The 26,107-nt window shown below is 37.0% G+C and overlaps 1 protein-coding gene across 4 annotated transcripts; it reads right to left on the bottom strand.

Annotated features, from left to right (window-relative positions):
• Pcgf6 (polycomb group ring finger 6) lies at positions 1-25,438 on the bottom strand. Of its 4 annotated transcripts, none has more exons than XM_046450515.2 (10): positions 24,992-25,434; positions 23,415-23,514; positions 23,232-23,328; positions 22,366-22,421; positions 22,209-22,268; positions 21,262-21,370; positions 15,149-15,176; positions 6,945-7,043; positions 4,946-5,028; positions 1-1,142 (listed from the first exon to the last, which is right to left on the bottom strand). In XM_046450515.2, exons 1-9 carry the CDS (start codon positions 25,349-25,351, stop codon positions 4,984-4,986), a joined length of 954 nt encoding a protein of 317 aa, XP_046306471.1. In that variant the 5' UTR covers positions 25,352-25,434; the 3' UTR covers positions 1-1,142; positions 4,946-4,983. The 4 variants fall into 4 exon arrangements, with proteins under 4 accessions (XP_046306471.1, XP_046306470.1, XP_058437266.1 ...); XM_046450514.2 differs by having other exon boundaries at positions 4,946-5,032; positions 24,992-25,430; XM_058581283.1 differs by lacking the exon at positions 1-1,142 and adding an exon at positions 7,908-7,984 and having other exon boundaries at positions 4,940-5,032; positions 24,992-25,437.
• Positions 25,439-26,107: the final 669 nt, after the last annotated feature.

Consider the following 26,107-nt stretch of genomic DNA (forward strand, 5'->3'; position numbering starts at 1 on the left):
TAAGCTAAAATAAATTTTTATTAAATGTTAGAAGAGATATATACACAATTCACAGATTCTTTACAAAACAATTGCCAATCCTTGTCCAATTTTTAAAGTTTATACAGATTTGGAAATTTTGCTACAAAATATTTCATTTAGAAAGAATCAGGAGGCTAATTTTAAGCAAAATAATGTTCAAAATTGAAGTCTGCATAAAAGTAAGCAGCTCTCAAACATTCTTATTCTTTATCCCAGTCACAAAATAAGGGGAAAATGAATATTAAGCTGACTTGCTGAGGAAACAAAAAGTATTCTGTAAACTTCTGAAATTCACCTGAAATGTTTTATTATTACTTTCAGAAGGAGTGCCATTACAAGTTATCAACAAATCATACTATGTATGCAAATAAAATTAAATATGTCATCACAAATAAGCACCTCTTATTGTAAGATATGTTAAGAAGTCTTATTACACTGAAGGCTTATGACACAGTGTCTTCACACAGGTAATGATAATTCATCCATTTTATGAACAAACATTTCTTTAGTAGTATTGCTGGTTTAAGGGGGGGAAAAAAAACTCTACAAGTTTAAAATATGATGGCAAATACAAAAGCAGCCAGTAGTTTTGGTCTTTTGAGAGTATACCCTGTGGTTTAACAAAGACTGGCTTTGATTCTCCCATTCAAAAGCATACCTCTTTTTCCCAAGAGGATGACTGTCCAACTGATGCTGTTCCACAGAACAGAATCCTTACTGCCAACTTTAAAGGGATATGGCTCAACAAAGGAAAAAACAGTGATCACTTTACCTCAAAGATGGGAAGCAAAAATCAACATCAAAGTATATGGAATTTTAAAATATGCTGTTTTGGAAAAATTCCCCTGAGCTCTAGTGCTTTTCACATATAGTCTCTAGTGAAACAGGTGCATTCCTTCGTTCCAATTGTACCTAGGATTCTTGGCGCTGAAAATAGATAAGGTATGTCTTGAACAGCACAACGTGGTAGTGATTACATGTTTTGGGAAATCTTTGGTGAAATACAGTCCTGTAGAAATTTCCTTACTTTGTTTGCTTCCTTCCTCATAATATGCCTAGCATCTTCAAGTTATTTTCAGAGGAGAAACCACAAGACCATAATGAAGGACAAGCAGACCATCCTGAAAAGGGGAAGGAGAGAAAAAGACTATTTTGCAGTTTTTTGAAAACTAGTTATGCAAATGACCATATCAAAGCTGATTTATTTATTTGGGGTACTGAGAACCCAGGATGCTTTACTGCTGAGCTACATGCCCAGTTCTTTTAATTTTTTTTTTTTTTTTTGAAACAGGATCTCATTAAGTTGCTGAGACTGGCCTCAAACTTGTGATTCTCCCACCTCAGCATCCCTAGTCATTGGGATTATAGACATGCCTTGGGGCCCAGCAGGCAAGGTTGCTTATGACAAACAATTATCCAAAGATGAATAAAAAAGATTTATCTTTTCTTCTTCTTTTTTTTTTTTAAATATTTATTCTTTAGTTTTCGGTGGACACAACATCTTTGTTGGTATGTGGTGTTGAGGATCGAACCCGGGTCGCATGCATGCCAGGCGAGCGCGCTACCACCTGAGCCACATCCCCAGCCCCCTCTTTTCTTCTTCTTAAAGTATCATGGATCTGTTTAAGAAATGAAACGTTTAGCTGGGCACAGTGGCTTATGCCTGAAATTATGGCAACTGAGGAGGTAGAGGTGGGAGAATCCAAGTTTAAAGCCAGCCTCAGCAATTTAGAGAGACCCTGTCTCAAAATAAAAATAAAAAATGGACTGCGGATGTAGCTCAGTGGTAGGGTGCACTTGGTTCAACTCCCAGTACTATTTAAAAAAAGAAATGTTCATTTCCACTTACGTACAGTTCACTACTACTGTAAGTAATGTAACTTTGTAACTCTTACCCATTTCATGGAAGCCTAAAATTAATCATATAGTTTACATCCTCCCTTGAAGATTGTCCTTAGGGATGATGGGCAACTTAACTTTATACTAAATGATTCTAGATGCTCTGTTTCCAAGTCTTTTTTTTTTTTTAAGAGACAGAGAGAATTTTTTAATATTTATTTTTTAGTTTTCAGTGGACACAACATCTTTTATTTTATTTTTTTATGTAGTGCTGAGGATCGAACCCAGCACCCCGCACATGCCAGGCAAGCGTGTTACCACTTGAGACACATCCCCAGCCCTCCAAGTCTTTTTATCAGCTTTTTTTGTGGGTCTCTGTTTCCCTTCTGAATATCAGGTCTTAATTCTTTGTACTCTCACCAAGCCTGTATTCAGTAAGTAACTCACCTTTATAAGGTACTATTTCTATTTTCCTATGGACTGAAAAACTAGCTAAAAGGAAAGACTCATTGGGAAATGTAACAAGGACTTCTCTGAGTAACAAAAAGGAGTGGTGGCACATATCACTTGAATTGGCAATCCTTATTTCTCCCTAACCTTTTCTTCTTCACTAAGATTTTCCATGGCTCCCCTTCCTAATTTCTTACCCACTACTCTGTGATCTGGCTTCTGTTCCTGGCAACTCCAGCAAAAATTATCAGAATTCTAAAAGAGGGTTCACAAATTCAAATGCCCCATGAGGACCAAGAAAGTAGCATAAATGAATATTTAAGTTAGGCATATTGAGTCTATAGGGAATGACAAAGGCCAGTCAACAGTAAACCAAAGAGCAGATAGATGACTGCTTGAAAAAATTTTGTTGTTGTTCTTATTGTTGCTGGGAGTGAAGCCCAGGGCCTTAAGCATGCTAGATAAGTGCTCGGCTGCAGAGTTACATCCTCAGAACCCAATGAAGAAATTTAAACTCAAAATAAACAATTTTTTTAAAAAAATTAGCTTGTCTCAATGGGTGCAGTGGAAAAACCGGTAATCTCAGTGACTCAGAAGGCTGAGGCAGAAGGATCACAAGTTCAAAGCTAGCATGGCGGGCTGGGGTTGTGGCTCGGTGGTAGAGCGCTTGCCTAGCATGCGTGAGGCCCTGGGTTCGATCCTCAACACTACATAAAAATAAATAAACAAACAAAATAAAGGTATTAAAAAAAAAAAAAAGCTAGCATATCTCAAAATAAAATTTAAAGGGCTAGAGAGTCTGGTGTGGTGGTACACACCTATAATTTCAGCGGCTTGGGAGGCTGAAGCAGGAGGATTGCGGGTTCAAAACCAGCCTCAGCAAAAGTGAGGCGCTAAGCAACTCAGTGAGACCCTGTCTCTAAAAATACAAAGTAGGGCTGGGGATGTGGTTCAGTGGTTGAGTGCCCCTGAGTTCAAGCCCCCAGTACCAAAAAAAAAAAAAAAAGTAGGGAGCCTAGAGATAAGCTCAATGATACAGTGCTTGCCTAGAATGTACAATGCCCTGGACTCAATCCCCACAAAAAAATACATTAAAAATAATAAACATATTAAAAAATATATATATAAAAAAATACAGAATAAGTCAAATAAAGCATAACCCCATACAATGTCTCTGAACCATCAGATCTATTCTAGACTTAGTAACTGATCAAAGCAAATGATTTTGTGTAACAGAAATAGATCCTTAGGGGCTGGGGATGTGGCTCAAGCGGTAGCGCGCTTGCCTGGCATGTGCGCGGCGCTGGGTTTGATCCTCAGCACCACATACAAATAAAATAAAGATGCTGTGTCTGCCGAAAACTGAAAAATAAATATTAAAAAATTCTCTCTCCCTCTCTCTCTTAAAAAAAAAAGATCCTTAACAGTTTTTATATGCAGAGAAATTATATTTTACATGTTAATTTTTGCATAGTTATGTTTCATAAATGAAAAGCATCATTTTATAAAACAGTATACTGATATGCACAGATATAAAATGGAAATGTGGATTGCAAGCTCTTTCAAGATCTCAAAATTATTTCAATAAAATAATATTTTATGAAATAATTATTCAAGTTTATATCTAGATGTCTAAAATTTTTAGTTTCTATATAGTATATTTTTATAAATATAAACATGTCAATATATCTATATTTATATTTTCTATTTAGATGTCTCCATTAATGGTGTCAGTTTTAACTATTCACTATGGTTTGGATATGATTTCTCTTTATAGATTCATGTGCTGGAAACTTGGTCCCCAGTGTGGCAGTGTGAAGATGATGGAAACCTGAAGTAGAGTTGCCGGGTGTGACATATGCCTGTAATCCCAGTAGCTCCAGAGGCTGAGGCAGGAGGATCAGGAGTTCAAAGCCAGCCTCAGCAGCTTAACAAGGACCTAAACAACTCAGAGAGACCCTGTCTCTAAATAAAATACAAAAAAGGGCTGGGAGTGTGGCTCAGGGTTTAAGCGCCCCTGAGTTTGATCACCAGTAAAAAAAAAAAAAAAAGGAGAGAGAGAGAGGTAAAGTGGAAGGTGATTAGGACATGAATGAAGTCTCAAGGGAGGGGGTCAGGTCTTTTTACAGGACTGGATCAATTCCCTCAAGAATGGGTTGTTATAAAGCAAGTTCAACTATTTTAGCTCACTTCTTGCACAGGTACCCCTTATGAATATTGCTAGATCCCTTTCTACTTCTCAGCCAGGGGACTCTGGCAAGGACACAAACATTATCTGTTTGGGCCTTTTGGCCACCAGAATCACAAGCCAAATAACTTATTTTCTTTGTAAGTTAATCTTCTTCAGGTATTTTGTTATAAAGACACAAAGAGACTAGATATTATTCAATCAGTGAGTCTTCTATAATGTAAGTCATTTCATCTATTCATCCATTCACTCTGTGATACCGGGGATTGAACCAGAGACACTTTACCACTGTTCTGCATGCCTAGTCCTTTTTATTTTATTTTTTATTTTCAAACAGGATCTCACTAAGCTGCTGAAGCTGATCCTCCTGCTTCAGACAAGTAGCTGGGATTATAAGCATGTGCCAGCACACCCAGCTAGTTACTTTAAGGAAGAACAGAGACCTACTTGCATTGCTGCATCACCTATTGCACGTCGGATCTCCCTTAGAGTCTGGTACTGCTCCAGCAAGTGATCACCACAGATGATATCTACCTATGGAAGAACAAGAGCACATCAGATCACTTTCTGCAAGACACCATATGAAGAAATGAAGGGGAGAATATCAACATAATAAGTATTCTTACTTAAAAAAAAAAAAAAAGGAAGAAAAAAAGCATACTATGCAAATTAGCTCGATTTAGCTATCCCACAGAGTATACATACTTTAAAACATCATGTATATAATAAATATAGATAATTTTGTCAAAAAAATAATAAATGGGTGGTGGGATACCAACTTTGAGTTTTGGGAATCAATTTTCTGGGGTTTTTTTTTTTTCCTCTCCCAGAATTAGGGATTGAACTCAGGGCTTCTCATACATGCTAGGAAAATGCTAACCACTGAGTTTCATCCACAGTCCTGACAATCAAAATCTCTTAAATCACCACATGTGGCACTTATAATCTAAATCCTAGAGAGGACCCCTCCTGTTTTAGAAACATTAGACTGTTTGTTAAGATCACTCACAATTCTTGGTGCAGGAGTCCTTAAACAACTGTCTCTAACCCAAAGCCCAAAGAGAGCCTCAATTATGCCATGGTTACAAGGTAATAAGTTATTTCTAATTTTCTTTATATATATATATATATATATATATTTATTTATTTATTTATTCTTAGTGATGCTGAGGATCGAACCCAGGGCCTCGCATGTGCTAGGCAAGCGCTCTACCACTGAGCCACAACCCCAGCCCTCTAATTTTCATTGTACATGAGAATCAACCAGTATATGTCAAGCTCAGAGAGATCACTTTAATTTGATTTAATATACATTTTTAGTACTATGGTACTAAAAACACTAACAAAATTTCAGCATCATTTTAACATAGCTACCAATTTAGTAAACAGCAGGATATTTTAGATAAGAAATATTCCATAAAATTTTACACATATGGAGAATTATAAAAACTCCTTATAAATTTGACTAATGAAAAAGCAATGCTATTTCCAGTGCATTTTCACTGGAACCACATAACTATACATATGTGTATCTTTAATGTTCAATAATATGTAAGGTTTGAGATTTACAGTTTACAAGAAAATATTATACAACTAGAATAGGAGGGGTTTTGTTTGTTTATTTTTTGCTTTTTGGTGGGGCTGGAGAGCAAAAAGAGATATTTTATAATCCTTAAAAAAAAACTAATAGGGGGGCTGGGACTGTGGCTCAGCCGTAGCACACTTGCCTGGTATGTGTGAGGCACTGGGTTCGATTCTTAGCACTATAGAGTACTTGTCTAGCAGGCATAAGGCCCTGGGTTCAATTCCCAGCACTGTAAAAAAAACAAAAAAAATCCACCAAAACTAATAAGGTCTACCTTAGACAGATATTACAATTTTCTAGGGTTTGTTTAGTACTGGGGATTGAACCCAGAGGAGCTTAACCACTGAGATATAGCACTAGCCCTTTAAATTTTTTGAGATGGGTCTCACAAAGTTGCTTAGGGTCTCAGCTTCCTGACTTATTGGGATTACAGACATGTACCACCATGCCCTGACACTTTTCCAGGTATTTTGAGCTTGCTTATTACACTACACTTGCAAGGATGTTCTCTGAAGAAAAGTGGATGATAAGTAATCTTTTGCTTTACTACCAAATGAGAAAGAGCTAGAATTGAGAGTCTAGAAGTTCTTAAATATTTCTCATATCCTCAGCTTTCCTCTAACACTAAGAGATGGTCATTGATGGCAAAAAGAAATGAACAGAAAATCAAATGTGATCAAAGTTGGGGGTGGGAATTACTGTGTATCAACATTCAATTGGTATTTACAATGTCTACAGTATCATAAAACAAAGCCACTACACAAAATCCTAGCAAGAAAAATCAAAACAGTTATTTCGTCAATATGGGTAAAGGTAATCTCACATCTTCACCTGTCCTTTTACATACATGATGCACTGTACCTGACAAGCTGGATCAAGACCCATTTTTCTTCTGAGGAATTTTTCTACATGTCCAATAGTGGCTTCTCCTGAAACTCGAACAAACTTCTTTTCCAATGGCTACAAAAATAAACAGATAAATCTATTTTCAGAATTTATATATGTATACATAAATATAAAATATGTAAATCTTTAAAATATGTATATCTTGCCGGGCGCAGCAGCACAGGTCTGTCCCAACAGCTCTGGAGGCTGAGGCAGGAGGATCGAGAGTTCAAAGTCAGCCTCAGCAAAAGGCACTAAGCAACTCAGTGAGACCCTATCTCAACATAAAATACAAAATAGGGCTAGGGATGAGGCTCAGTGGTCAAGTTCCTTTAGGTTCAATCTTCAGTACCAAAAAAAAAAAAAAAAAGATAATGTGTACCTTAAGACATATTTTATAGCAAAGCTGATTTAATTTTCTTGAGAGAAAAATTACTATGAAATTTGAGTTCATTTATATTCCAAAGAAAAATAGAAATTCTTCTCTGTTTTTCCTCTCTGAAAAGTATGTCAAAAATTTATTTAATAGAAAGGCTTTCTAGCTTATTTTATTATTTTTGTGGTACTGAAGACTGAACCCAGGGTCATTTTACCACTAAGCTATACCTCCAGCCATTTTAAATTTTATTTTATTTATATTTCCAGATAGGGTCTTGCCCAGGCTGGACTGAGATCCTCCTGCCTCACCCACTCAAGTAGCTAGGATAATTTAATAGCACATCAAAACCACAACAAAGGGCTGTAGGTTTATCTCAGGGGTGGAATGCTTGTCTAGCATACAGGAGACTCTGGGTTCAATCCCTAGTATCATTTTTTAAAAAAGAGAGATAGAGAGCTAGGGGTATAGCTAAGTGGTATAATGCTTGCCTAACATAATCAAGGTCCTGGATTTGATCCCTAATCTGCAAAAAGAAAAAATGTTGAGCATGTGGCACACACCTGTAGTCCCAACTACTTGGGAGGCTGATCACTTGGGCCCAGGTTTTTGAGGCCAGCCTGTGCAACATAGTCAGGTCCTGTCTCATCAAAAAGAAAGATAAAGAGGAAATGGCAGGGGAGGGGTAGCAATTCAGAGTAAAAGTTATTCGTTCATTTCAAGTAGTAAACTTACAATTCAAAGACAGAGAGAATACACAGGATCAAATGTTTAAAACCTAGTTTCTTCAACAACAAAAACTGCAAAGAAAAAATAAAATGGAGAAGGAATAGTAAAACTAAAAAGAAAAAAAAAAGATGTAGTATCATTATTATGTTAAAGTAGTCCTTATTATTTATTTATTCTGGTATTGGAGATTGAACATAGAAGTGCTTTACTACTTAGCTACATCCCCAGAACCTTTTGTTGTTGTTTTTGAGACAGGGCCTCACTAAGTTGCTCTAGCTAACCTTGAATTTGTGATCCTCCTGCCTGAGCATCTCAAGTAACTGGAATTATAGGTGTGCATCACTATACATGGCTAAGAATAGCCCTTATCCTCTGTTTATCTTTATTACTGATGTTGTTATTATTATTATTTGCTGAGCTGGTGATCAAATCCAGGGTTTTGCACACACTAGGCAAATGTTCTACCTTTGAGCTACATTCCCAACCCTGCCCTTATCTTTTAGAAGCAAACTGAATTACTTATGTAAAAATGATATACAGTCTGGGATTTGCTTCAAAATTATGAGAGGAGGACTGGGATTATAGCTCAGTAGTGGAGTGCCTGCCTAGTACATGTGAGACACTGGGTTCGATCTGCAGCACCACATAAAAAAATAAAGGTATTGTATCTACTTACAATTAAAAATATTTTTTAAAAATTGTATGAGAGGAAGAAGAGCAGTGAAGGTATAAACGAATATGTACACAGGATTCCGTTATACTATTCTGTCTAATATTGTATGAGTTTAAAATTTTCCATAATAAGCAGGGTGCAGTGGCACACACCTGTAGTCCCAGATACTCTGGAGGCTTAGATAGGAGGATCACTTGAACCCAAGAATTGGAGACCAGCCAGGGCAACACAGCAAGACTCTGCCAAAGAGAGCGGGCAGGGAAACTGGGTGCAGTGGCACACTTCTGTAATCCCAGCTACTCAGGAGGCTAAAGCAGGAGGATCACAAGCTCAAGCCCAGCTTAGGCAATTTAGCAAGACCCTGGCTCAAAATAAAAAGGACTGGGGATGTATTTCAGTGGTAGAATGCTTGCCACCAAGTCAAGCATGTGTGGGGCCATAGGTTCAAACCCAGGTTCTGGAGGGGGAAAAAACATTTTAAAAACCTTCAATCTGTCAGAAACTACAGGACAAGTGACTCAGTTTTGTCAACAAAAATTATAAGAAAAAATAAGGAAATAGAAACCTTAATGACCTAACAACTAAAACAAAGCCATACTACAATTTAGACAAAATTTTGAATATCAAGTAGATTTCTTTTTTCCTTCTTTTGCAATAGGGTTTCATCATGTTGCCCACACTGTTCTCAAAGTCTTGGGCTCAGGTTATCTTCCTGCCTTAGCCCACATAGCTTGGGCAATAGATGTATACCACTGAGCCTAGCTCTAGATATTTGATAATAAGAAATTGTTGGGCTGGGGTTGTGGCTCAGTGGTAGAGTGCTTGCCTCATATGTGTGAGGCACTGGGTTTGATTCTCAGCACTGCATATAAGTAAATGAATAAAATAAAGGTCCATCAACAACTAAAAAAAAAAGAAAGAAAGAAATTGTTAATTCTTTCATTCATTACCCTCAAGCTTTAAAAAATGACAAATTTACAAAGTTATAAAAATAATAAACTCTCCAATAACCTTCACTTAGTTAACCATCTATTAATACTTTACTTTATTTGCTTCATTTTTTCTTATGTGTGTATATGCGTATTTTTTTTCCTTAGACAACTAGAATTATTCGCAGGCACTGAAATATTTAAAACTAAACAGACTGGCAGTTAACTTTTCAGAGTAAGGGGATTTGATTTTCCTAATTAACTATAATGTAATTGTCAGGAAGTGGTATGGAAGTACTCCGAAAAATTTTTAAAATTAATATAATTATGTAAATAAGTCCATACTCAAATTTCTCCAATTGTTATAATGATATTCTTTATAAACTGTTCTTCTTCTTCTTATTTTTTGGTATTGGGGATTGAACTCAGGGGCACTCAACCCCTAAGCCACATCCCCATCCCTATTTTGTATTTAGAGACAGGGTCTCAATGAATTGCTTGGGATCTTGCCATTGCTGAGGCTGGCTTTGAACTCGTGATCCTCCTGTCTCAGCCTCCTGAGATTAAAGGCACGTGCTGCCGCACCCTGCATAAACTGTATTTCTTTTGATCTAACTCAAAGAAGGATCACACATTGCATTTGTTTGTCACATCTCTGTAATCTTTAGTTCAGAATAGTTCTGCCCATCTTATTTTTATCTTTCATAAAATGGACATTTAGTAACATATTTTTAGGTATGATATGTGGTCATTAAAAAGAAAACAAAGGCACAGTTGCACATGCCTATAACCACAGTGATTTAGGAGGCTAAGGAAGGAGGGTTACAAGTTCTAGGCAAGCCTGGGCAACTTAGCAAGACACTACTTCAAAATAAAATATAGGCTGGGTAGATTACCCTTCAGTGCAATCCCTAGACCAAGGGGAAAAAAGAAAGAGAAAGTGGGAAAGGGAAAGAGAAAGAGATTGATTCATCTTTTTTTTTTTAATATTTATTTTTTTAGGTTTAAGTGGACACAATATCTTTATTTTACATTTATGTGGTTCTGAGGATAGAACCCAGTGCCTCATGCATACTAGGCAAGCGTTCCACCACTGAGCCACAACCCCAGTCCCTGATTCATCTTTTTAAGAATACTGAAATGTTGGGCTAGGGATATAGCTCAGTTGGTAGAATGTTTGCCTTGCATGCATAAGGCCCTGAGTGCAATCCCCAGCACCACAAAAAAAAAAAAAAAAAAAAAAAAAATACTGAAATGTTGCCAGGCATGGTGGTGCACACCTGTAATCCCAGCAGTTTGGGAGGCTGAGGCAGGAGGATCACAAGTTCAAAACCAGCCTCAGTAAAAGCAAAGTGCTAAGCAATTCAGCAAGACCCTGTCTCTAAATAAAATACAAAATAGGGCTTGGGATATGGCTCCAAATGTGGCTGAGTATCCCGGGGTTCAATCTCCAGTACCAAAAAAAGAAAACTGAAGTGTTTCCAGAATAAGTAGTATAGTGCTGAGGACTGTTGAAAGGTGAGTGGATGGGAGCATAGAAAAAATAAAATTGGACATTAGTTAATAATTGGTAAAGCTGATGATGGGTATATGAAAGTTCGATTCTGTCTACTTCTTAGACTGTTGTTACAATGTTGCAGAGCATAGTGGCAGATGTCTGTAATCCCAGCCACTCACAAATTGGAGGTCAGGCACAGCAATTTAGTGGGGCCCTCAGAAACTCAGTGAGGCCCTCAGCAACCTATTGAGACAGGTATCAAAATAAAAAACAAAAAGGATGTGGGCTGGGGTTGTGGCTCAGTGATAGAATGCTCACCTAGCACACATGAGGCATTGGGTTCACACCTCACATAAAAATGAAATAAAGATATTGTGCCGACCTACAACTAAAACATTGAAAAAAAGGGGTTGGGGGTTGAGGATGTAGTTCAGTGGTAAAGTGCCTCAGGGTTAAATCACCAGACCCCCAACCCAAAACCAAAAAGTTAAAATGCTGCTGCTTTGTAGAAACTTTTATATTGAATATGGAAAAGAGAATTCATGACATTGATTCATAGGTTTAGGGAGTTAGACATTTAACAACCAGGTATCAACCTAGTAAAATAGGTTTAATTTGAACTCACTTATTAAATACAAAAGAGAAGGTGGGAAAGAGAAAGAGATTGATTCATCTTTATAAGAATACTGAAATATTGGGATGGGGATATAGCTCAGTTGGTAGAGTGTTTGCCTTGCATGCATAAGTAATGTTTTTTAAGTAATGTAATACTAAATTATACTGAAAAAGCTATAAGTAGAACATCTATTATAAATACAGAAGTTAAAAACAATGAGACTGCAAATTTGTTAACTACAATTGTGTAAAAGACTGTTTCAACAATGCAAAAAGTCACAAAATACAGTTAATAGAATCATTTATTTCTAAAACAATACATTCATCACTTCTCATAGTTATAAGCCTACAAATTAACATCTGTATTATCAGTTTAACAGAAAATGTAATATCTCGAAACTATGAGAATAGTATAATGATTCCTATATACTTATCACCTCGCTTTAGCAACTCAAGGTCAATCTTGTTTTAGATTCATTCACCTATTTCCCATCCTATCTATCCTATTTCCTGGCTCACCCTTGTCCTCCACATGTGTTTGGAAGCAAATCCAAAATATAGCATTTCATCTGAAAGTACTTTGGTATATCTCTAAAGAACTTTTTAAAAACTCGAGTATAATATCATTATCACACCTTAAAATTCCTTGATATCAGAAAATATCTAGTAAGCTTCAAATTTCAACAATTGTCTCTATTTTTATTTATTTTTCTCTAGAAGAAAATGATTTTGTTTTCTAGGGCTGAGGGAATAAAATTAAAGTTTTATAAAAAAAAAAACAACATAATAACCAGTGGTGGATTCAAACTAAAATAGTAACATTTATCAGATACAATTTTTTTTAATATTTTATTTTTTAGTTATAGTCGGACATAATAGCTCTATTTCTTTTTATGTGGTGCTGAGGATTGAACCCAGGACCTTGCACATGCTAAGCGAGTGCTCTGCCACTAAGCCACAACCCCTGCTGAGATACAATTTTTCAAAAATATTTATTTTTTAGTTGTAGTTGGGCACAATACCTTTTATTTATTTATTTTTTATGTGACGCTGAGGATCGAATCCAGGACCTCACACATGCTAGACAAGCACTCTACCGCTGAGAAACAACCCCAGCGCCCAGATACAATTTTTATATTCCCAATAAGTTTATACCAAATAAATTATAAACAATGCTTCTACTTTAAATTTCTATTGGATCATGGCTTAATTACTTAAAAAAAAAACCAAAAAACAGTTCTCTTGAGATATAATTCATGTACCACTAAATTCACCCTTTAAAAATGTACAATTCAGTGGATTTTAGCATCTTTGCAAAGTTGAACAACTACCATCACTATCTAAGTTCAAATGTTTTCATGACCCCAAAAAGATCCCATATAAATTAAGTCATTCTCTCTTATAGTCTTGGCAACCATTTAATCTACTTTGCTTCTATAGATTTCCCAGTTCTGGATATTTCATATAAATGGAACCATACAATAGATGGATAGCCTTTTGTGACTAGTGTCTTTTATTTAGCAGTGTTTTCAAGGTTCATCCATGCTGTAGTATGTGTCAGTATATCATTCTTTTTACAAATAATATCCTATCACATGGATATGTTACATTTTGTTTAAGTATTCATCAGTTGATGGATATTTGGGTAGTTTCCAAATGGGGGATATTATCCCAAAAACTTTAAATTTTTTTGCAAATAATGGAGATTGAATCCCAATGAACTACATCTCTATTCCTTTATACATTTTAGTTTTGTTTTTGCCATGTTGGGGATGGAACCCAGGGCTTCATGTATGCTGAACAAGCACTCGACCACTGAGCTACATCCTGAACCCTATATTTATTTTGAGACAGGGTCTCACTAAGTTGATTAGACTGGTCTTGAACTTACAATCCTCCTGACTCAGCCTCCCAAGTGACTGAGATTATAGGTGTGTGCCACCACAAGTGGCTCAAAAGCTTTTCACAGATTATTTTTCAAATCAAATCCAAATAAGGCTCATACATTGAAATTAATTTATATGTCCCCTCAGCTACTTTAATCAATAGGTTTTTCTTCATTTCTTTCCCTTTTATTTGCTGAAGAAAAGAATTGCTTGCCATGTAGTTTTCCACTATCTACACTGGACCTATTACTTTGTGTCATTGTGTTCCTTTGTCCCCAATATTTCCAGGAAATGAGCAATCAAATCTGTAAGCATGATCACCTTCCCATCTGTTTTGGCAAGAATATGTTACAGGTGGTTCTGTCATCTTGGTTTTTTGATGTGCAATAATCAGGAACAAAATTCTACGTGTACATGTGCTTCTATTGAAGCAGTAGAGTAACATTTCAATTTATTTCCCAATTCTTTCTTCATGAGTTCTAAAAAATGCTGGCCTGTCAAGACACCATAACTCAGTGCAGAGATGTCTTCAGGGAACTCCAGAATCATACAACCCTGTCATTGTACCATTTATAAACTTAACTGCCATTTTCTTACATGTATTATGAAACATTCATTGATATGACAGTTTCCTAAACAAATGCTATGAAACAATTTCTAAAGTTAATTACCAATAGTTTGATACTTTAAAGTCACCAAAAATCTTGGGGACTTAACATTGCATTCCCTCCATCACAATAAACTCTGAGAGACATCTATATAATGTACTTTATCCAGAGAAGTAACTACGTATTCTTATGCTTTAATTATTTCTTTAAGTTATTGTGTTCACAAAACAAAGCAGTATGTCCAACCAGGTATAATTTGACAAAAGTTACACAGACTTTGACAAAAGTCACTGGAAACCTAAACAGTTAATCGTTTTTAAAAATTTGACTTTTTCTGAATAACTCATACTATAGCACCAACACTATATCAATAGCACCTGTGATTTGAGCCTTTAGGACAACTCTGAACTTTACATATGTTACAAAGGAATGCATTCTTACCTCTAAAATCTCAGTGAATGATTAAAATAACAAGTTAGGGCAGGTTAACTTGAGTCAAACATGTTATATGTAAATAAAATTTTAAGCTCATACTTAACTAAATGCCAACTATGCAAAAAATGCTTTGAAATTGTATTAATCACCAAGTTAACATAGCATTTGGTTTTAGCTTTTTTTAACATAGCATTTTTTTTAATTGAAAAATTATCCAGTTCTGAATTAATAACAAATCCCTACTTAATAACACTTCCCTTCATGAACCTATTATAATAGGTCGCTGTAGAATACACTTCATATTTCAATAACTTATTTAAAAATATTTTTATTATGAAGTAAGACCGTCTCCATTTGGTTGCTAATCTGAACCAAATTTGTGTGCTAAGGAATTCTCTTATGAAATGAATGAAAAAATAAAAGTAAAATACCTTAAAATGTCCCGTGCCTTCATTAGCACTGAAAAATGAGAGCAAAGTTAATCAATATTTAATACTTTAAGTTAGATGTCTAGTCATAAAACAACAGAAAAATAACTTGAATATAAATATTTGAGAAACATCAGTCTAATGTAAAAGTCACCTAAGTCTTTAGGAAATAAATAAATGTAATTGTCATTTCTGCCACCTAGTGGTAAGATGAAGGCAGTTTTATCCAGCCACTACCATCCATACTTCAGAAGTTAAAAATACATTCTTTATAGAAAACGTCTAGAATTTTATTTACTTGCCATCTCATCTAGCATTATTAGTATATAATTGAAAATTTAAAAAATGTATATATTTACAATGTACAATGTGCCATTTCAGCTTCAATATATATGTACAACCAAATGATTAAATTGAGATAATATATCCATCCCTTCATAACTTTCTTTGTGGGCGAGGCCCACTGCAGATAGAACCCAGATGTACTTTGTCACTGAGCTATACCCTCAATCCTTTTTATTTTGAGACACGGTCTCACTAAGTTGCTGAGGGTCTTGCAAAGTAGCTGAGGCTGGCCTAGAATTTTCGATCCTCCTACTTCAGCGTCTCAAACTGCTGGGATTATAGGCAAATACCACCAGGTCCAGCTCATATACTTGTTTTGTGTGTGTGTGCAGTGAGAATATTTAAGCAATTTTTCAAGCACATAACACATTATTATTAATTGTAGTCATCATGTTGTACAATAAATTTGCAAAAAAGGATATCGTTAATATTTAGATTTTCCCCACACTTATTGTAACATTTTCCAACTTGAAGAACAATGTTTGTTTTTTAAAATCATAATGAATGTATTTTCCCTCCACAGTAATTTGATATAATTTCTTACAAGAAGGCTGCCACCTCTCTGCTGTTTTACTTGTAACATAACCACTGGGCTTGATTTTACTGTTTGCCTTTTACAGAAAAGCCCAAAGGGATTTCTTTATTATATCACAGGGAGATAAGGAGCACTAACTTGTGTTGAGCATATACTGTGCTCCAGGCATTATCTTCTTATACTATGTATGATTTTCATTTAATTCTGACAATAGCCCTACAAATCAGGTATGGGTATTCCTATTCTACAGATGGGGAAATTGAGATCATAGAGGTTGAATAACTTGCTTCAAGTCACACAGAGCTATATATGATAAAGCTGGTATTCACACTTCATATGTTCCTTCTTCCCTATCATGTTATGAACAAGCAATATCACAATTGCATTATCTCCACAGTATTCTTTATTATAAAAATATAATACCTAAAAGGGGTTGGGATTATAGCTCAATGATAAAGTGCTTGCCTACCATTCACAAGGCTCTGGGTTCAATCCCTAGCACCATACACATACACACCAAACACACACACATGTTTATACAGAGATAGACATTATATATATAATATGCTGCATAATTTGTATACTATATTAATATACGTCTATATATTAGGTTAGAAACAATTGTTTATATAATATAGATATCTTAATAAAGTACAAATATATTACATATATATAAGATTACAATATAACATTAGAGTTATAAAATAAAACTTCTATTCATTACAAGAATGATCGCTTGGGCTAGGTGTGCCTTCTGTGGTAAAACATGTGCATGCACAAGATTTGGGTTCAACCCCCAGCATCAAAAAACAAACAACAACAAAAAAATGCCTGAAGAATGCGAGATGTATGGGCAAATGACTTCTGCCTGAATATCTAGAGGGATTTTCTTTTCCTTTTCTCTTTGTACTGGGAGATAAACCCAGGGATGCTTTACTACTGAGCTACATCCTCAGCCTTTTTTAAATTTTTTCTTTTGAAACAGGATCTGGCTAAGTTATTCAAGCTGTCTTCAAATATTTGATCCTCCTGCCTCAGTCTCCCAAATCACTGGGATTACAAGCATGTATCATCATGCCAACTTCCAGAAAGTTTCTTAACTGACAAAGGGAGCCCATTCTACTTGTGGGCAACTTTGTTAGAAAGCCTTTCTTGTACTAAATTGAACATATTTCTCCTGGCAACCTATACCTTACTACTGGCCTCATTTTGTCTATTGGTGCTCTTGTAAATTAGATCTTTCTCATGTGATAATTCGACTTAAAAAAGTTTTGGGGGGCCAGGTGCAGTGGTGCATGCCTATAATCCCAGCAATTCAGGAGGCTAAGGCAGGAGGATGGTGAGTTCAAAGCCAGCCTCAGCAAAAGTGAGGCACTAAGTAACTCAGTGAGACCCTGTTTCTAAATAAAATACAAAATAGAGCTGGGAATGTGGCTATAATCCCCAGGACCACCCCCCCCCAAAAAAAAAATTTTGCTAAATTGCTGAGGCTGACTTTGAATTCATGATCCTCCTGTCTCAGCCTCCCGAGCTGCTGGGATTATAGGCATTTACTACCACACCTGGCTCCATGCGATCATCATCTAAAGATCTGAAACTAACTATTTTGTTCTTCCACAGCCAAATAAAATACATACATTTAGAAACCTTTTTTTTTAGTTGTAGACCAACACAATAGCTTTATTTATTATATGTGGTGCTGAGGATCCAACCCATTGCCTCACACGTGCTAGGAAGCACTCTACCGCTGAGCCACAACCCAAGCTCTCAAACCTTTTATTATTTTGATTACACCTTGATTTACCAACCTCTCTCAAAATGTGATACCTACCCAGAGATGATCACAGTACTTTTGATGGGCAAATGCAAAATACAGTGGATATTACCTCTCTGGTTTACAAAAAACTACTATGCATCAAGTTTTAGCCATATCATACTCATATATCCTATGAATCCGATTTTTTTTAGCATTTATATGTTGTATAGAGTACCATGCACGACCTAACCAATCTTTCATTCTCTTTGCTTTCTTTACTTATTTATTGTAAATAAATACAAGCACTCTACCACTGAGCCACAACCCCAGGCCTCTGCATTATTTCAATCTTAAGAACATGGTAAAAGGGCTGGAGCTGTAGTTCAACAATAGAGTACCTGTCTAGCACATGTGAGGCACTGAGTACAATCCTCAGCACCACATAAAAATAAATTAAGAAAGGTATTGTGTCCATCTATAACTAAAAAAAAAAAAAAAAAAAAAAAAATTTTAAAAGAATATCAGATGGACATTATTACCCTAGGTATGTACAAACGGTGTGTCTCTAAACCATGTACAACCAGAGAATTGAAATGTTGCACTCCACTTGTGTACAATGAATTGAAATGCATTCTGCTGTCAGATACAACTAAGTAGAACAAATAAAAATAAGCCTAATCAAAAAAAAGAACATGGTGGGGGGGAGCTGGGATTGTGGCCCAGTGGTAGAGTGCTCACCTAGTGCATGCAAGGCCCTGGGTTTGATCCTCAGCACCACATAAAAATAAATAAAATAAAGGTATTATGTCCAACTACAACTAAAAAAAAATTTTTTTTTTTTTTAAAAAAGAACATTGGGAGGCTGATTCAGGAGGATCATAGGTTCAAAGCCAGTCTCAGCAATAGCAAGGCACTAAGCAACTCAGTGAGACCTGTCTCTAAATAAAATACAATAGGGCTTGGGATGTGGCTCAGTGGTTGAGTGTCCCTGAGTTCAATCCCCAGTATCCCCCCCCCAAAAAAATAGAACACGTTAAGAACTGTTAAGAACACACCGAGGGGCTGGGGATGTGGCTCAAGCGGTAGCGCGCTCGCCTGGCATGCGTGCGGCCCGGGTTCGATCCTCAGCACCACATACAAAATGGAGATGTTGTGTCCGCCGATAACTAAAAAATAAATATTAAAAAAAAAAAAAATTCTCTTTCTCTCTCTCTCTCTTTAAAAAAAAAAAGAACACACCGAGGGGGCTGGGGTTATAGTTCAGCAATAGAGTGCTGGCCTAGCACATGAAAGGCCCTGGGTTCGATCCTCAGCACCACATAAATAAATAAATAGATAGATAGATAGATAAAGGTATTGTATACAGATAAAGGTATGTATATATAGAACACACTGAGTATTTGTTGTTTTTACAACAAACCTGTGAGTTGCTGTTAGAATTCTCAATTTAGAAATATAGAACTGAAGGGCTGGGGATGTACCTCAGTAAAAGAGCACTCGCCAAGGGCTGGAGTTGTGGCTCAGTGGTAGAACCTTGTCTAGCACATATGAGGCACTGGGTTTGATCCTCAGCACCACATAAAGATAAATAAATAAAATAAAGCTATTGTGTCCATCCAAGACTAAAAGAAATATTAAAAAAAAAAAGCACTCACCTAGGTGAGGCCCTAGATTCTAAATTTTTCTAAGAAAGGCATTTTATTCTGTGAGTTATGTAAGTATAGTATCTGAGAACGTTTGACACATGCCAACTCTATGACCACGATAAGTCTGTTTTACAAAGCTGCACTCTAAAGGAATATACCATATCCTACAGTGTTTGAAGCAATTGATTTGAATTAGATATCTAACTACTTTGGAAAATAACTTGGCAAAATCAAAATAAAATTGAGAAGAAATATATCCTAAGACTCAGCAGATCTATACCCTTAGATCTACTACATATGCACAAAAAAGATCCGTAGAAAAATGTTTCTAGCAACACTGTAATAGCAAAAAACAACAACAAAAATAAACACCTGGAAACCACCAAATTGTTTAGCAGTACAAGAAAAGGTACATCATCACATATTCATTTTAATGAATTATCAGACAATGGTGAAAATGAATGAATTAGTGTTATACTTTCTAACATGAGTGATTCACAAAATTGAGTAAAAATAAGCAAGTTAAAAAACACACTATGCAATTAAAGTTTTTAAATTTGTAAAAACAATTCTATATGTTGTTTAGAAAAGGATACATTTTGTTAAGCCTATGAAAAATGATAATAAACCCTACTTTTAGGAAAGTTGTTATTAACTTCTGAGGGAGAGAGATGAACAGAATAGGTAGCCATGATAGCTACATTACTAATGGTTTCTTTCTTTCTTTCTTTTTTTTTTATTGGTACCAGGGATTGAAACCAGGGACACTTAACCACTGAGCCACATCCTCAGCCCCCAGGCACCACCCCTCTATTTCAATCTCACTCTTTCTTTCTAGAACAGTCTAAATTGCTCAGGGCCTCGATAAGCTGATGAGGCTGGACTTGAACTTGCAATCCTCCTTTCTCAGGCTCCAGAGTTGCTGGGATCACAGAAATGTGCCACCACATCTGGCCTAATGGTTTATTTCTTAAACCAGATGATGAAGCTATCCATGGCTATTGTGCTATTTTTTTTTTAATATTTATTATTTTTTAGTTGTAGGTGGACACATATCTTTATTTCATTTTTATGTAGTGCTGAGGTTTGAACCCAGGCCTCACATGTGCTAGGCTCGAATTCTACCACTGAGCTACAATCTCAGCCCCAATTGAGCTATTTATACCTTTTTCTAAATCTTAAATATTCTATATTTTATTTATTTAGGTACTAGGGGTTGAACAGAGAGGCATTTTGCAACTAAACTGTATCCCTAACTCTTTTTTATTGTTTGAGATATGGTCTGGCTTAATTGCTGAGGCTTGTCTTAAAATTGTGATCTACCTGCCTTAGCCTCCCCAGTCACTGGGATTATGGGAGTGTGTCATCATACCTGGCTCCATATTATTATTTTTGGTACCAGGGATTGAACCCAGGGATGCTTAACCACTAAGCCACATCCCAGCCCTTTTATTTTTAGAGAGGATTCTGCTAAGTTGCTTAGGGTCTTGCTAAATTGCTGAGGCTGGCTTTGAACTTGAGATCCTCCTGTCTCAGCCTCCTAAGCTGCTGGGATTCTAGGCATGCACCACTGTCCCCAGCTCCATAATTAATTTTTAAAGGGATATAAGAAAAACTTGATTTTACCTGAGTTTTGAATAACTTTATAATTTTGGGACTTAAAAAAAAAGTCCTTGTTGGGCTGGGGATATAGTTCAGGTTGGCAGAGTGCTTGCTTTGCATGCACAAGGCCCTGGGTTCAATCCCCATTACCACCAAAAAAAAAAAAAAAAAAAGAAGAAGAAGAAGAAAATGTCTTTGTTAAGATCAATGGGTAGACTTTTAGGATACTCACCCAATGAACTCCAGTAATAAAGACATGTCAAGTTCAGGTGGAATACGAAACACTGATTCTAGGACTTTCTTAGTTCTTCCTTTGCTTGAAGGGACTGACTGTGGAACAGCTATTTGATAACCAAACAAGAAAGCTGATTTAGGATAAATTTTTCATAAAGTAAGATATTTCAAAAAAATAATTATATGTGTATTAGAATTATGTTGACTAAAATGTCATAAAGCACTCAATCCTCCTTTCATTAATAGTATCAACTAATGTCAAAATTAGTGAAATTAACAGCAAATCAAGGACCTCCTCCACAATGGAAAGCTGAAGTATGTGGCTGGTTTATCAGGGCCACAGAGAGTTCACCAGAACATCAATATTTGTAGATAACACTTTTTAAACACTACTATGTGCCAGGGTTCATGCTTAGCAATTACATACATTTCATTTTTTTTAAAACTGATAAGAAAAAAACCCCTGAAGCTTAGTAGATTAGGCAATTTGCCTACAGTCAACAGGATTTAAACCCAAATCTATCTGACTTCTATACTGTGTGTGATATTACCAGCATCATAAAAACTAATGTCTGAGCAGTTACTATGTGCCAGGCACTGTTTTAAGTGCTTATATTACTGATTTTTTTTTTTTAATGAACTGCTTCTATAACCCCTCTTTTAAAGATGAGGAAACTGACGCATTGAAGTAACTTGCTAGAGTCACCTAATAAAATGGTAGAGCTAGGAGTGAATTCAGAAAATCTAGCTCCAGGGCCTGTACACCCTAATTCTTTTATTCTTATGAACAATTAAATTGGGTTACACTGTAGCACTGCCCTCAAAACATTTCTCTTTCATCACATAATAACTAGCTATCCCCAAAAAAGAACTTCAAAGGCCATGATTTCAGTAAGTTAGTATTCTGTAATCTATAAATACATTATAGTATACACCCAAACTTACCAGGTTTAGGTACTTCTAGACCTCTTTCTTTATAGAAATCATGCATTTGCTTTTTTTCTCCTAAAAAATGATAAAACACAAACTAAATTACACTTAAAATGTAACTAGTAGAATCAGAGATGCTGGGGTTCACAACTATGTAATAAAAGAAACTTACTTTCCTCTAGATTGATCACTAATTTGTACACTATATCTTGTAATTGTCGGTCCAACCTAATAAAAGGAAAGGATGGAGAATACCTCAGAATTCATAAAAATGCATTTTCCTACAGTGATTTAAGTGTGTTTTCCCAGGGGAATGGGCATCTCCTTTTTCAGTGGCAAGTTACTTTTAGGTCTCACTTAAAGCTCCTGAGACATAACTCACCGAGGAGAATCTCAAGTAATTAGTCACAAGTACTCATAGATTCTTAAATGGGTCACTAAATTATTCCCTGTGTTTTGGTATTATTCCCTCAAAAAGAATGTGAGCTTGAGGGTAGACACTGTATTTTTAACTTCTGTGTATCATCTATAAAACACTCTTCTATCAAGGCAATACAAAATCAACAGTATTTTCTGAGAAAATTAAATTACTCTACTTTCAGTATTTTTCTTCTCTTTAGAAATTAAACATTCACTAAAACTTGTCTTAACAGCTATAATGATCCATAACAGATAAGTTGTACTACAGAGGCCAGTTGTTTCAGGTCTTACTTCTAAAAAAAATTCTAAATACTGTATGATAAAAATGACAAGACTAAACTAGCCCCATCAACTTGTATGATGGGATTTAAAAACCTCAAATAAAGAGGCTTGTTTCCCTTTCTTTTTCTTTTCCTATCTTTTACCTCTCTTTTCAAATCCCCAGTAGATACCACAGTGCCTGGTACATAGTAAGTGCTCTACACACATTTCTTTAAAGAATACGTAGTTCTCTTTCTTCTAATTTTGAGGGAGTAAAGAATTTATTCCCAACTACACAACTTCAAGCTTTCAGAAAAAGTATACTTAAAACAATTGTTACATAAATATTCCTCTTACCTTATATTGTAAAGTGGTTGTGTCTGATGTACAACTACGTTGCATTTTGGACATCTGTTGCTATAGTAAAAATGTCTTACAATGCAGCTTTTACAAACTGTTAAAAAGAAAAGTTTAAATTAGGATTCTTTAAACATTTCAAAAATTAATGATGTTATTTAGAAATGTAAACTGTATGCTTACACGTATGAAGACATTCTGTAATGGTAGTTGCATCTATTAAATAACCCTTGCAAATGGAACACAAGATATATGGTGTCAGCTCAGCAAGATTAATCAGGCGCTGCAAATGCAATGGAAATAGTTTTAAAATACGTCTTTGCCTTCTCAAATTCTTTTCCTCCCCAACTAAACACATATATAATTTTTTAAAAAATACTTTTTAATTGACAATGGACCTTTATTTTATTTGTTTATATGCCATTCTGAGAATCCAACCAGTGCCTCACACATGCTAGGCAAGTGCTCTATCACTGAGCCACAATCCCAGCCCCTAATTTAATACATTAGAATAAATAAACTTCATTTTTTCCCCTGCCTTTCTGCACACTGGGGATTGAACCCAATGGCACTTTACCACTGATCTACATTCCCAACTCTTTTGCTGAGGTGGCCTCTAACTTACATCCTCCTGCCTCAGACTTCTCAGCAGTTGGGATTAAGGGCCTGTGCCCAGCTGCCTTCTCAAATTCTTAAACTAGCAGGTGAGGTGGTCTGGGTCTGTATTCCCAGCTACTTTGGAAGCTGAAGCAGGAAGATCTCAACACTGAAAGCTGGAGATCAGCTCCGGCTACTCAGTGAGAAAGGTCTCAAAACAATTTAAACCACATCTCAGCAGGGCACGGTGGAGCATGCCTGTAATCCCAGGTTTGGGAGGCTTAGGCAGGAGGATCTGGCGTTCAAAGCCAGCTTCAGCAACGGTGAGACGCTAAGCAACTCGGTGAGACCCTATCTCTAAATAAAATACAAAATTGGGCTGGGGATATGGCTCAGTGGTTGAGTACCGCTGAGTTCAAACCCCGGTATCACCTCCCCTCACCCCCCAAAAAAACCCCACATCTCAAGATCTGTTACAAACAGCATGAAACTTAATTACAACATGGAAATCTATACCTCTAACCCTTCAAACTCCTACTAAAAGTTACAATGATACAATATAAAGCAATGTTTCAGAGGGATCTCAATCTCTTGGATATGCAGTATACTGGCAGTGAAAGAAGGCCTCATTACACCTTACACATTGCTTAGAAAATGGGCAAACATTACACATACTGGAGGACAAGTTTAATAATTTGGTCAGTTGCATTACCTAACTTGATGAAGAATGTGCTACTACGTTAAAAAAAAAAAAAAAAAAAGAAAGAAAAGAAAAACCACCCTCCGTTTACAGAATGAATAGGTAGAGTGCCTATTATCTGGGTCGCACTGTAAACCCGTGGACTGCAAGGGGCACGGCACCCTAGGAGTCTAATCCGTCCGTCAAGCAGTAACCTCAATAATTATTTGCAGAATGAATGACTGGGACCCAGAGGGCCTGAGCAACCTACGGAGACCTCACAAAACAAGTCGGCTGGGAATCGGCCAGGGTCAGAGGCCTCCCCCAGCCACACGCCTGGGCAGGCAGGGCGAGGAGGGCTTGAGGTACACACGAGTGCCTAGGGCTGCAGCAGAGAGCCGGGGTCGGCCCCGGGGACCCGCGAGGGCGAGCTAGGTCCTCGAGGCCACGAGGCCCAGCAAGATCAAGCGGGGGCCATATATACCTCCTCTTCGTCCTCAGAGTCCGGCCGGCCCCCTTCCAGCCTCAGCGAGAAGTGGCTCAGCTCTTCCTCCTCCTCCTCCTCTTCCTCCTCCAACTCCTCATCCTCTTCCAGCTCCTCGTCGTAGTCTTCGAAGCGACCCCTCAAGCGGCCCAGGCTGCGCTCGGGCTCCAACTCAGGGGGCCGGGAGCCGGAGCAGCCTGGAGCCCCCACCTCGGGCAGAGGAGCCGGGCCCTCCTCGCCGGCCGCGGGCGGCTGGATGAGGGCAGGTGGGGACACGGGAGGCGGCGGCGGCATGACTGCGGCTCCCTCCGCCGTGGCAGCTCCCGCGTTGCCTGCCGTGATCGCCGCGACCCCTTCCATGGCCCCGGCAAAATCGGACCAGAAAAGCTAAGTGCCGCGACGGGAGAGCGCGGGAGTTCAGTCGGACCGCCTTCACTGACAGTGCGCAGGCGCGGGAGCCCTGCAGGGGACGCTGGGAGATGTGGTTCACCTAGGCCAAGGTGAAGCGGGACGCTCAGGTATATGGGGCGGAGCTCGCGGCTCGCACCTTAAAGTAATCTCACCCAATTTTGCCTTTGAAAGGCTTGATTCTTGGCACTAACTTTAAAAATGACTAAACTACCTCAGTTTCAGACAATGATATGCTTGACATCAATTTATGCAGAACACTGAACTAAATGCCATATGATGTTGCATTATGAATCAAGATGATTTCAGTTCGAATACAAATTACATGTTTCTTCTGTGGCAAATTATATTCACCCAAGCTTATTTCCCTTTACAAGTATGAGATTCCTATTTTGAAATATGTAAATTTATTTATTTTAAGGAATTATACATTATATTGCCACAGGATGTAAATCTATCCAATATTGGAAGGTTGTCCATTATACGCTATCACATAATGAAAAATTAATTCTATTTAGATCAACGAACATTTATTGAGGGTCTTCTATAGCAGAAACTGAGACCCACACACATCCTCTTCCCCACTCCCCACCCCTGATTTTATTAGAAGAGAGTTTTGGAGTTGAATTACATTATCCTTACTAAGATAATATCTGTTAATGTCAGAATGTCTGCAAGACAGCCAGGTTCAGGAAGTCAAATGCTCCT

This window comes from Marmota monax, unplaced genomic scaffold (genome assembly GCF_021218885.2).
Source record: "Marmota monax isolate L192 unplaced genomic scaffold, Marmota_monax_Labrador192_F-V1.1 WCK01_AAM20220418_F8-fsc00004, whole genome shotgun sequence".
Lineage (NCBI taxonomy): Eukaryota > Metazoa > Chordata > Mammalia > Rodentia > Sciuridae > Marmota > Marmota monax.

Bases quoted from the DNA above. Each gene is read 5' to 3' on its own strand.
- Pcgf6 (XM_046450514.2), bottom strand. From the start codon at position 25,351: ATGGAAGGGGTCGCGGCGATCACGGCAGGCAACGCGGGAGCTGCCACG. The intron at 23,329-23,414 runs GTAAGCATACAG...TCTTTTTAACAG, and splicing joins TACAGAATGTCTTCATACGT to TTTGTAAAAGCTGCATTGTA. The intron at 7,044-15,148 runs GTATTTTACTTT...TTATTTTTGTAG, and splicing joins AAGGCACGGGACATTTTAAG to CCATTGGAAAAGAAGTTTGT.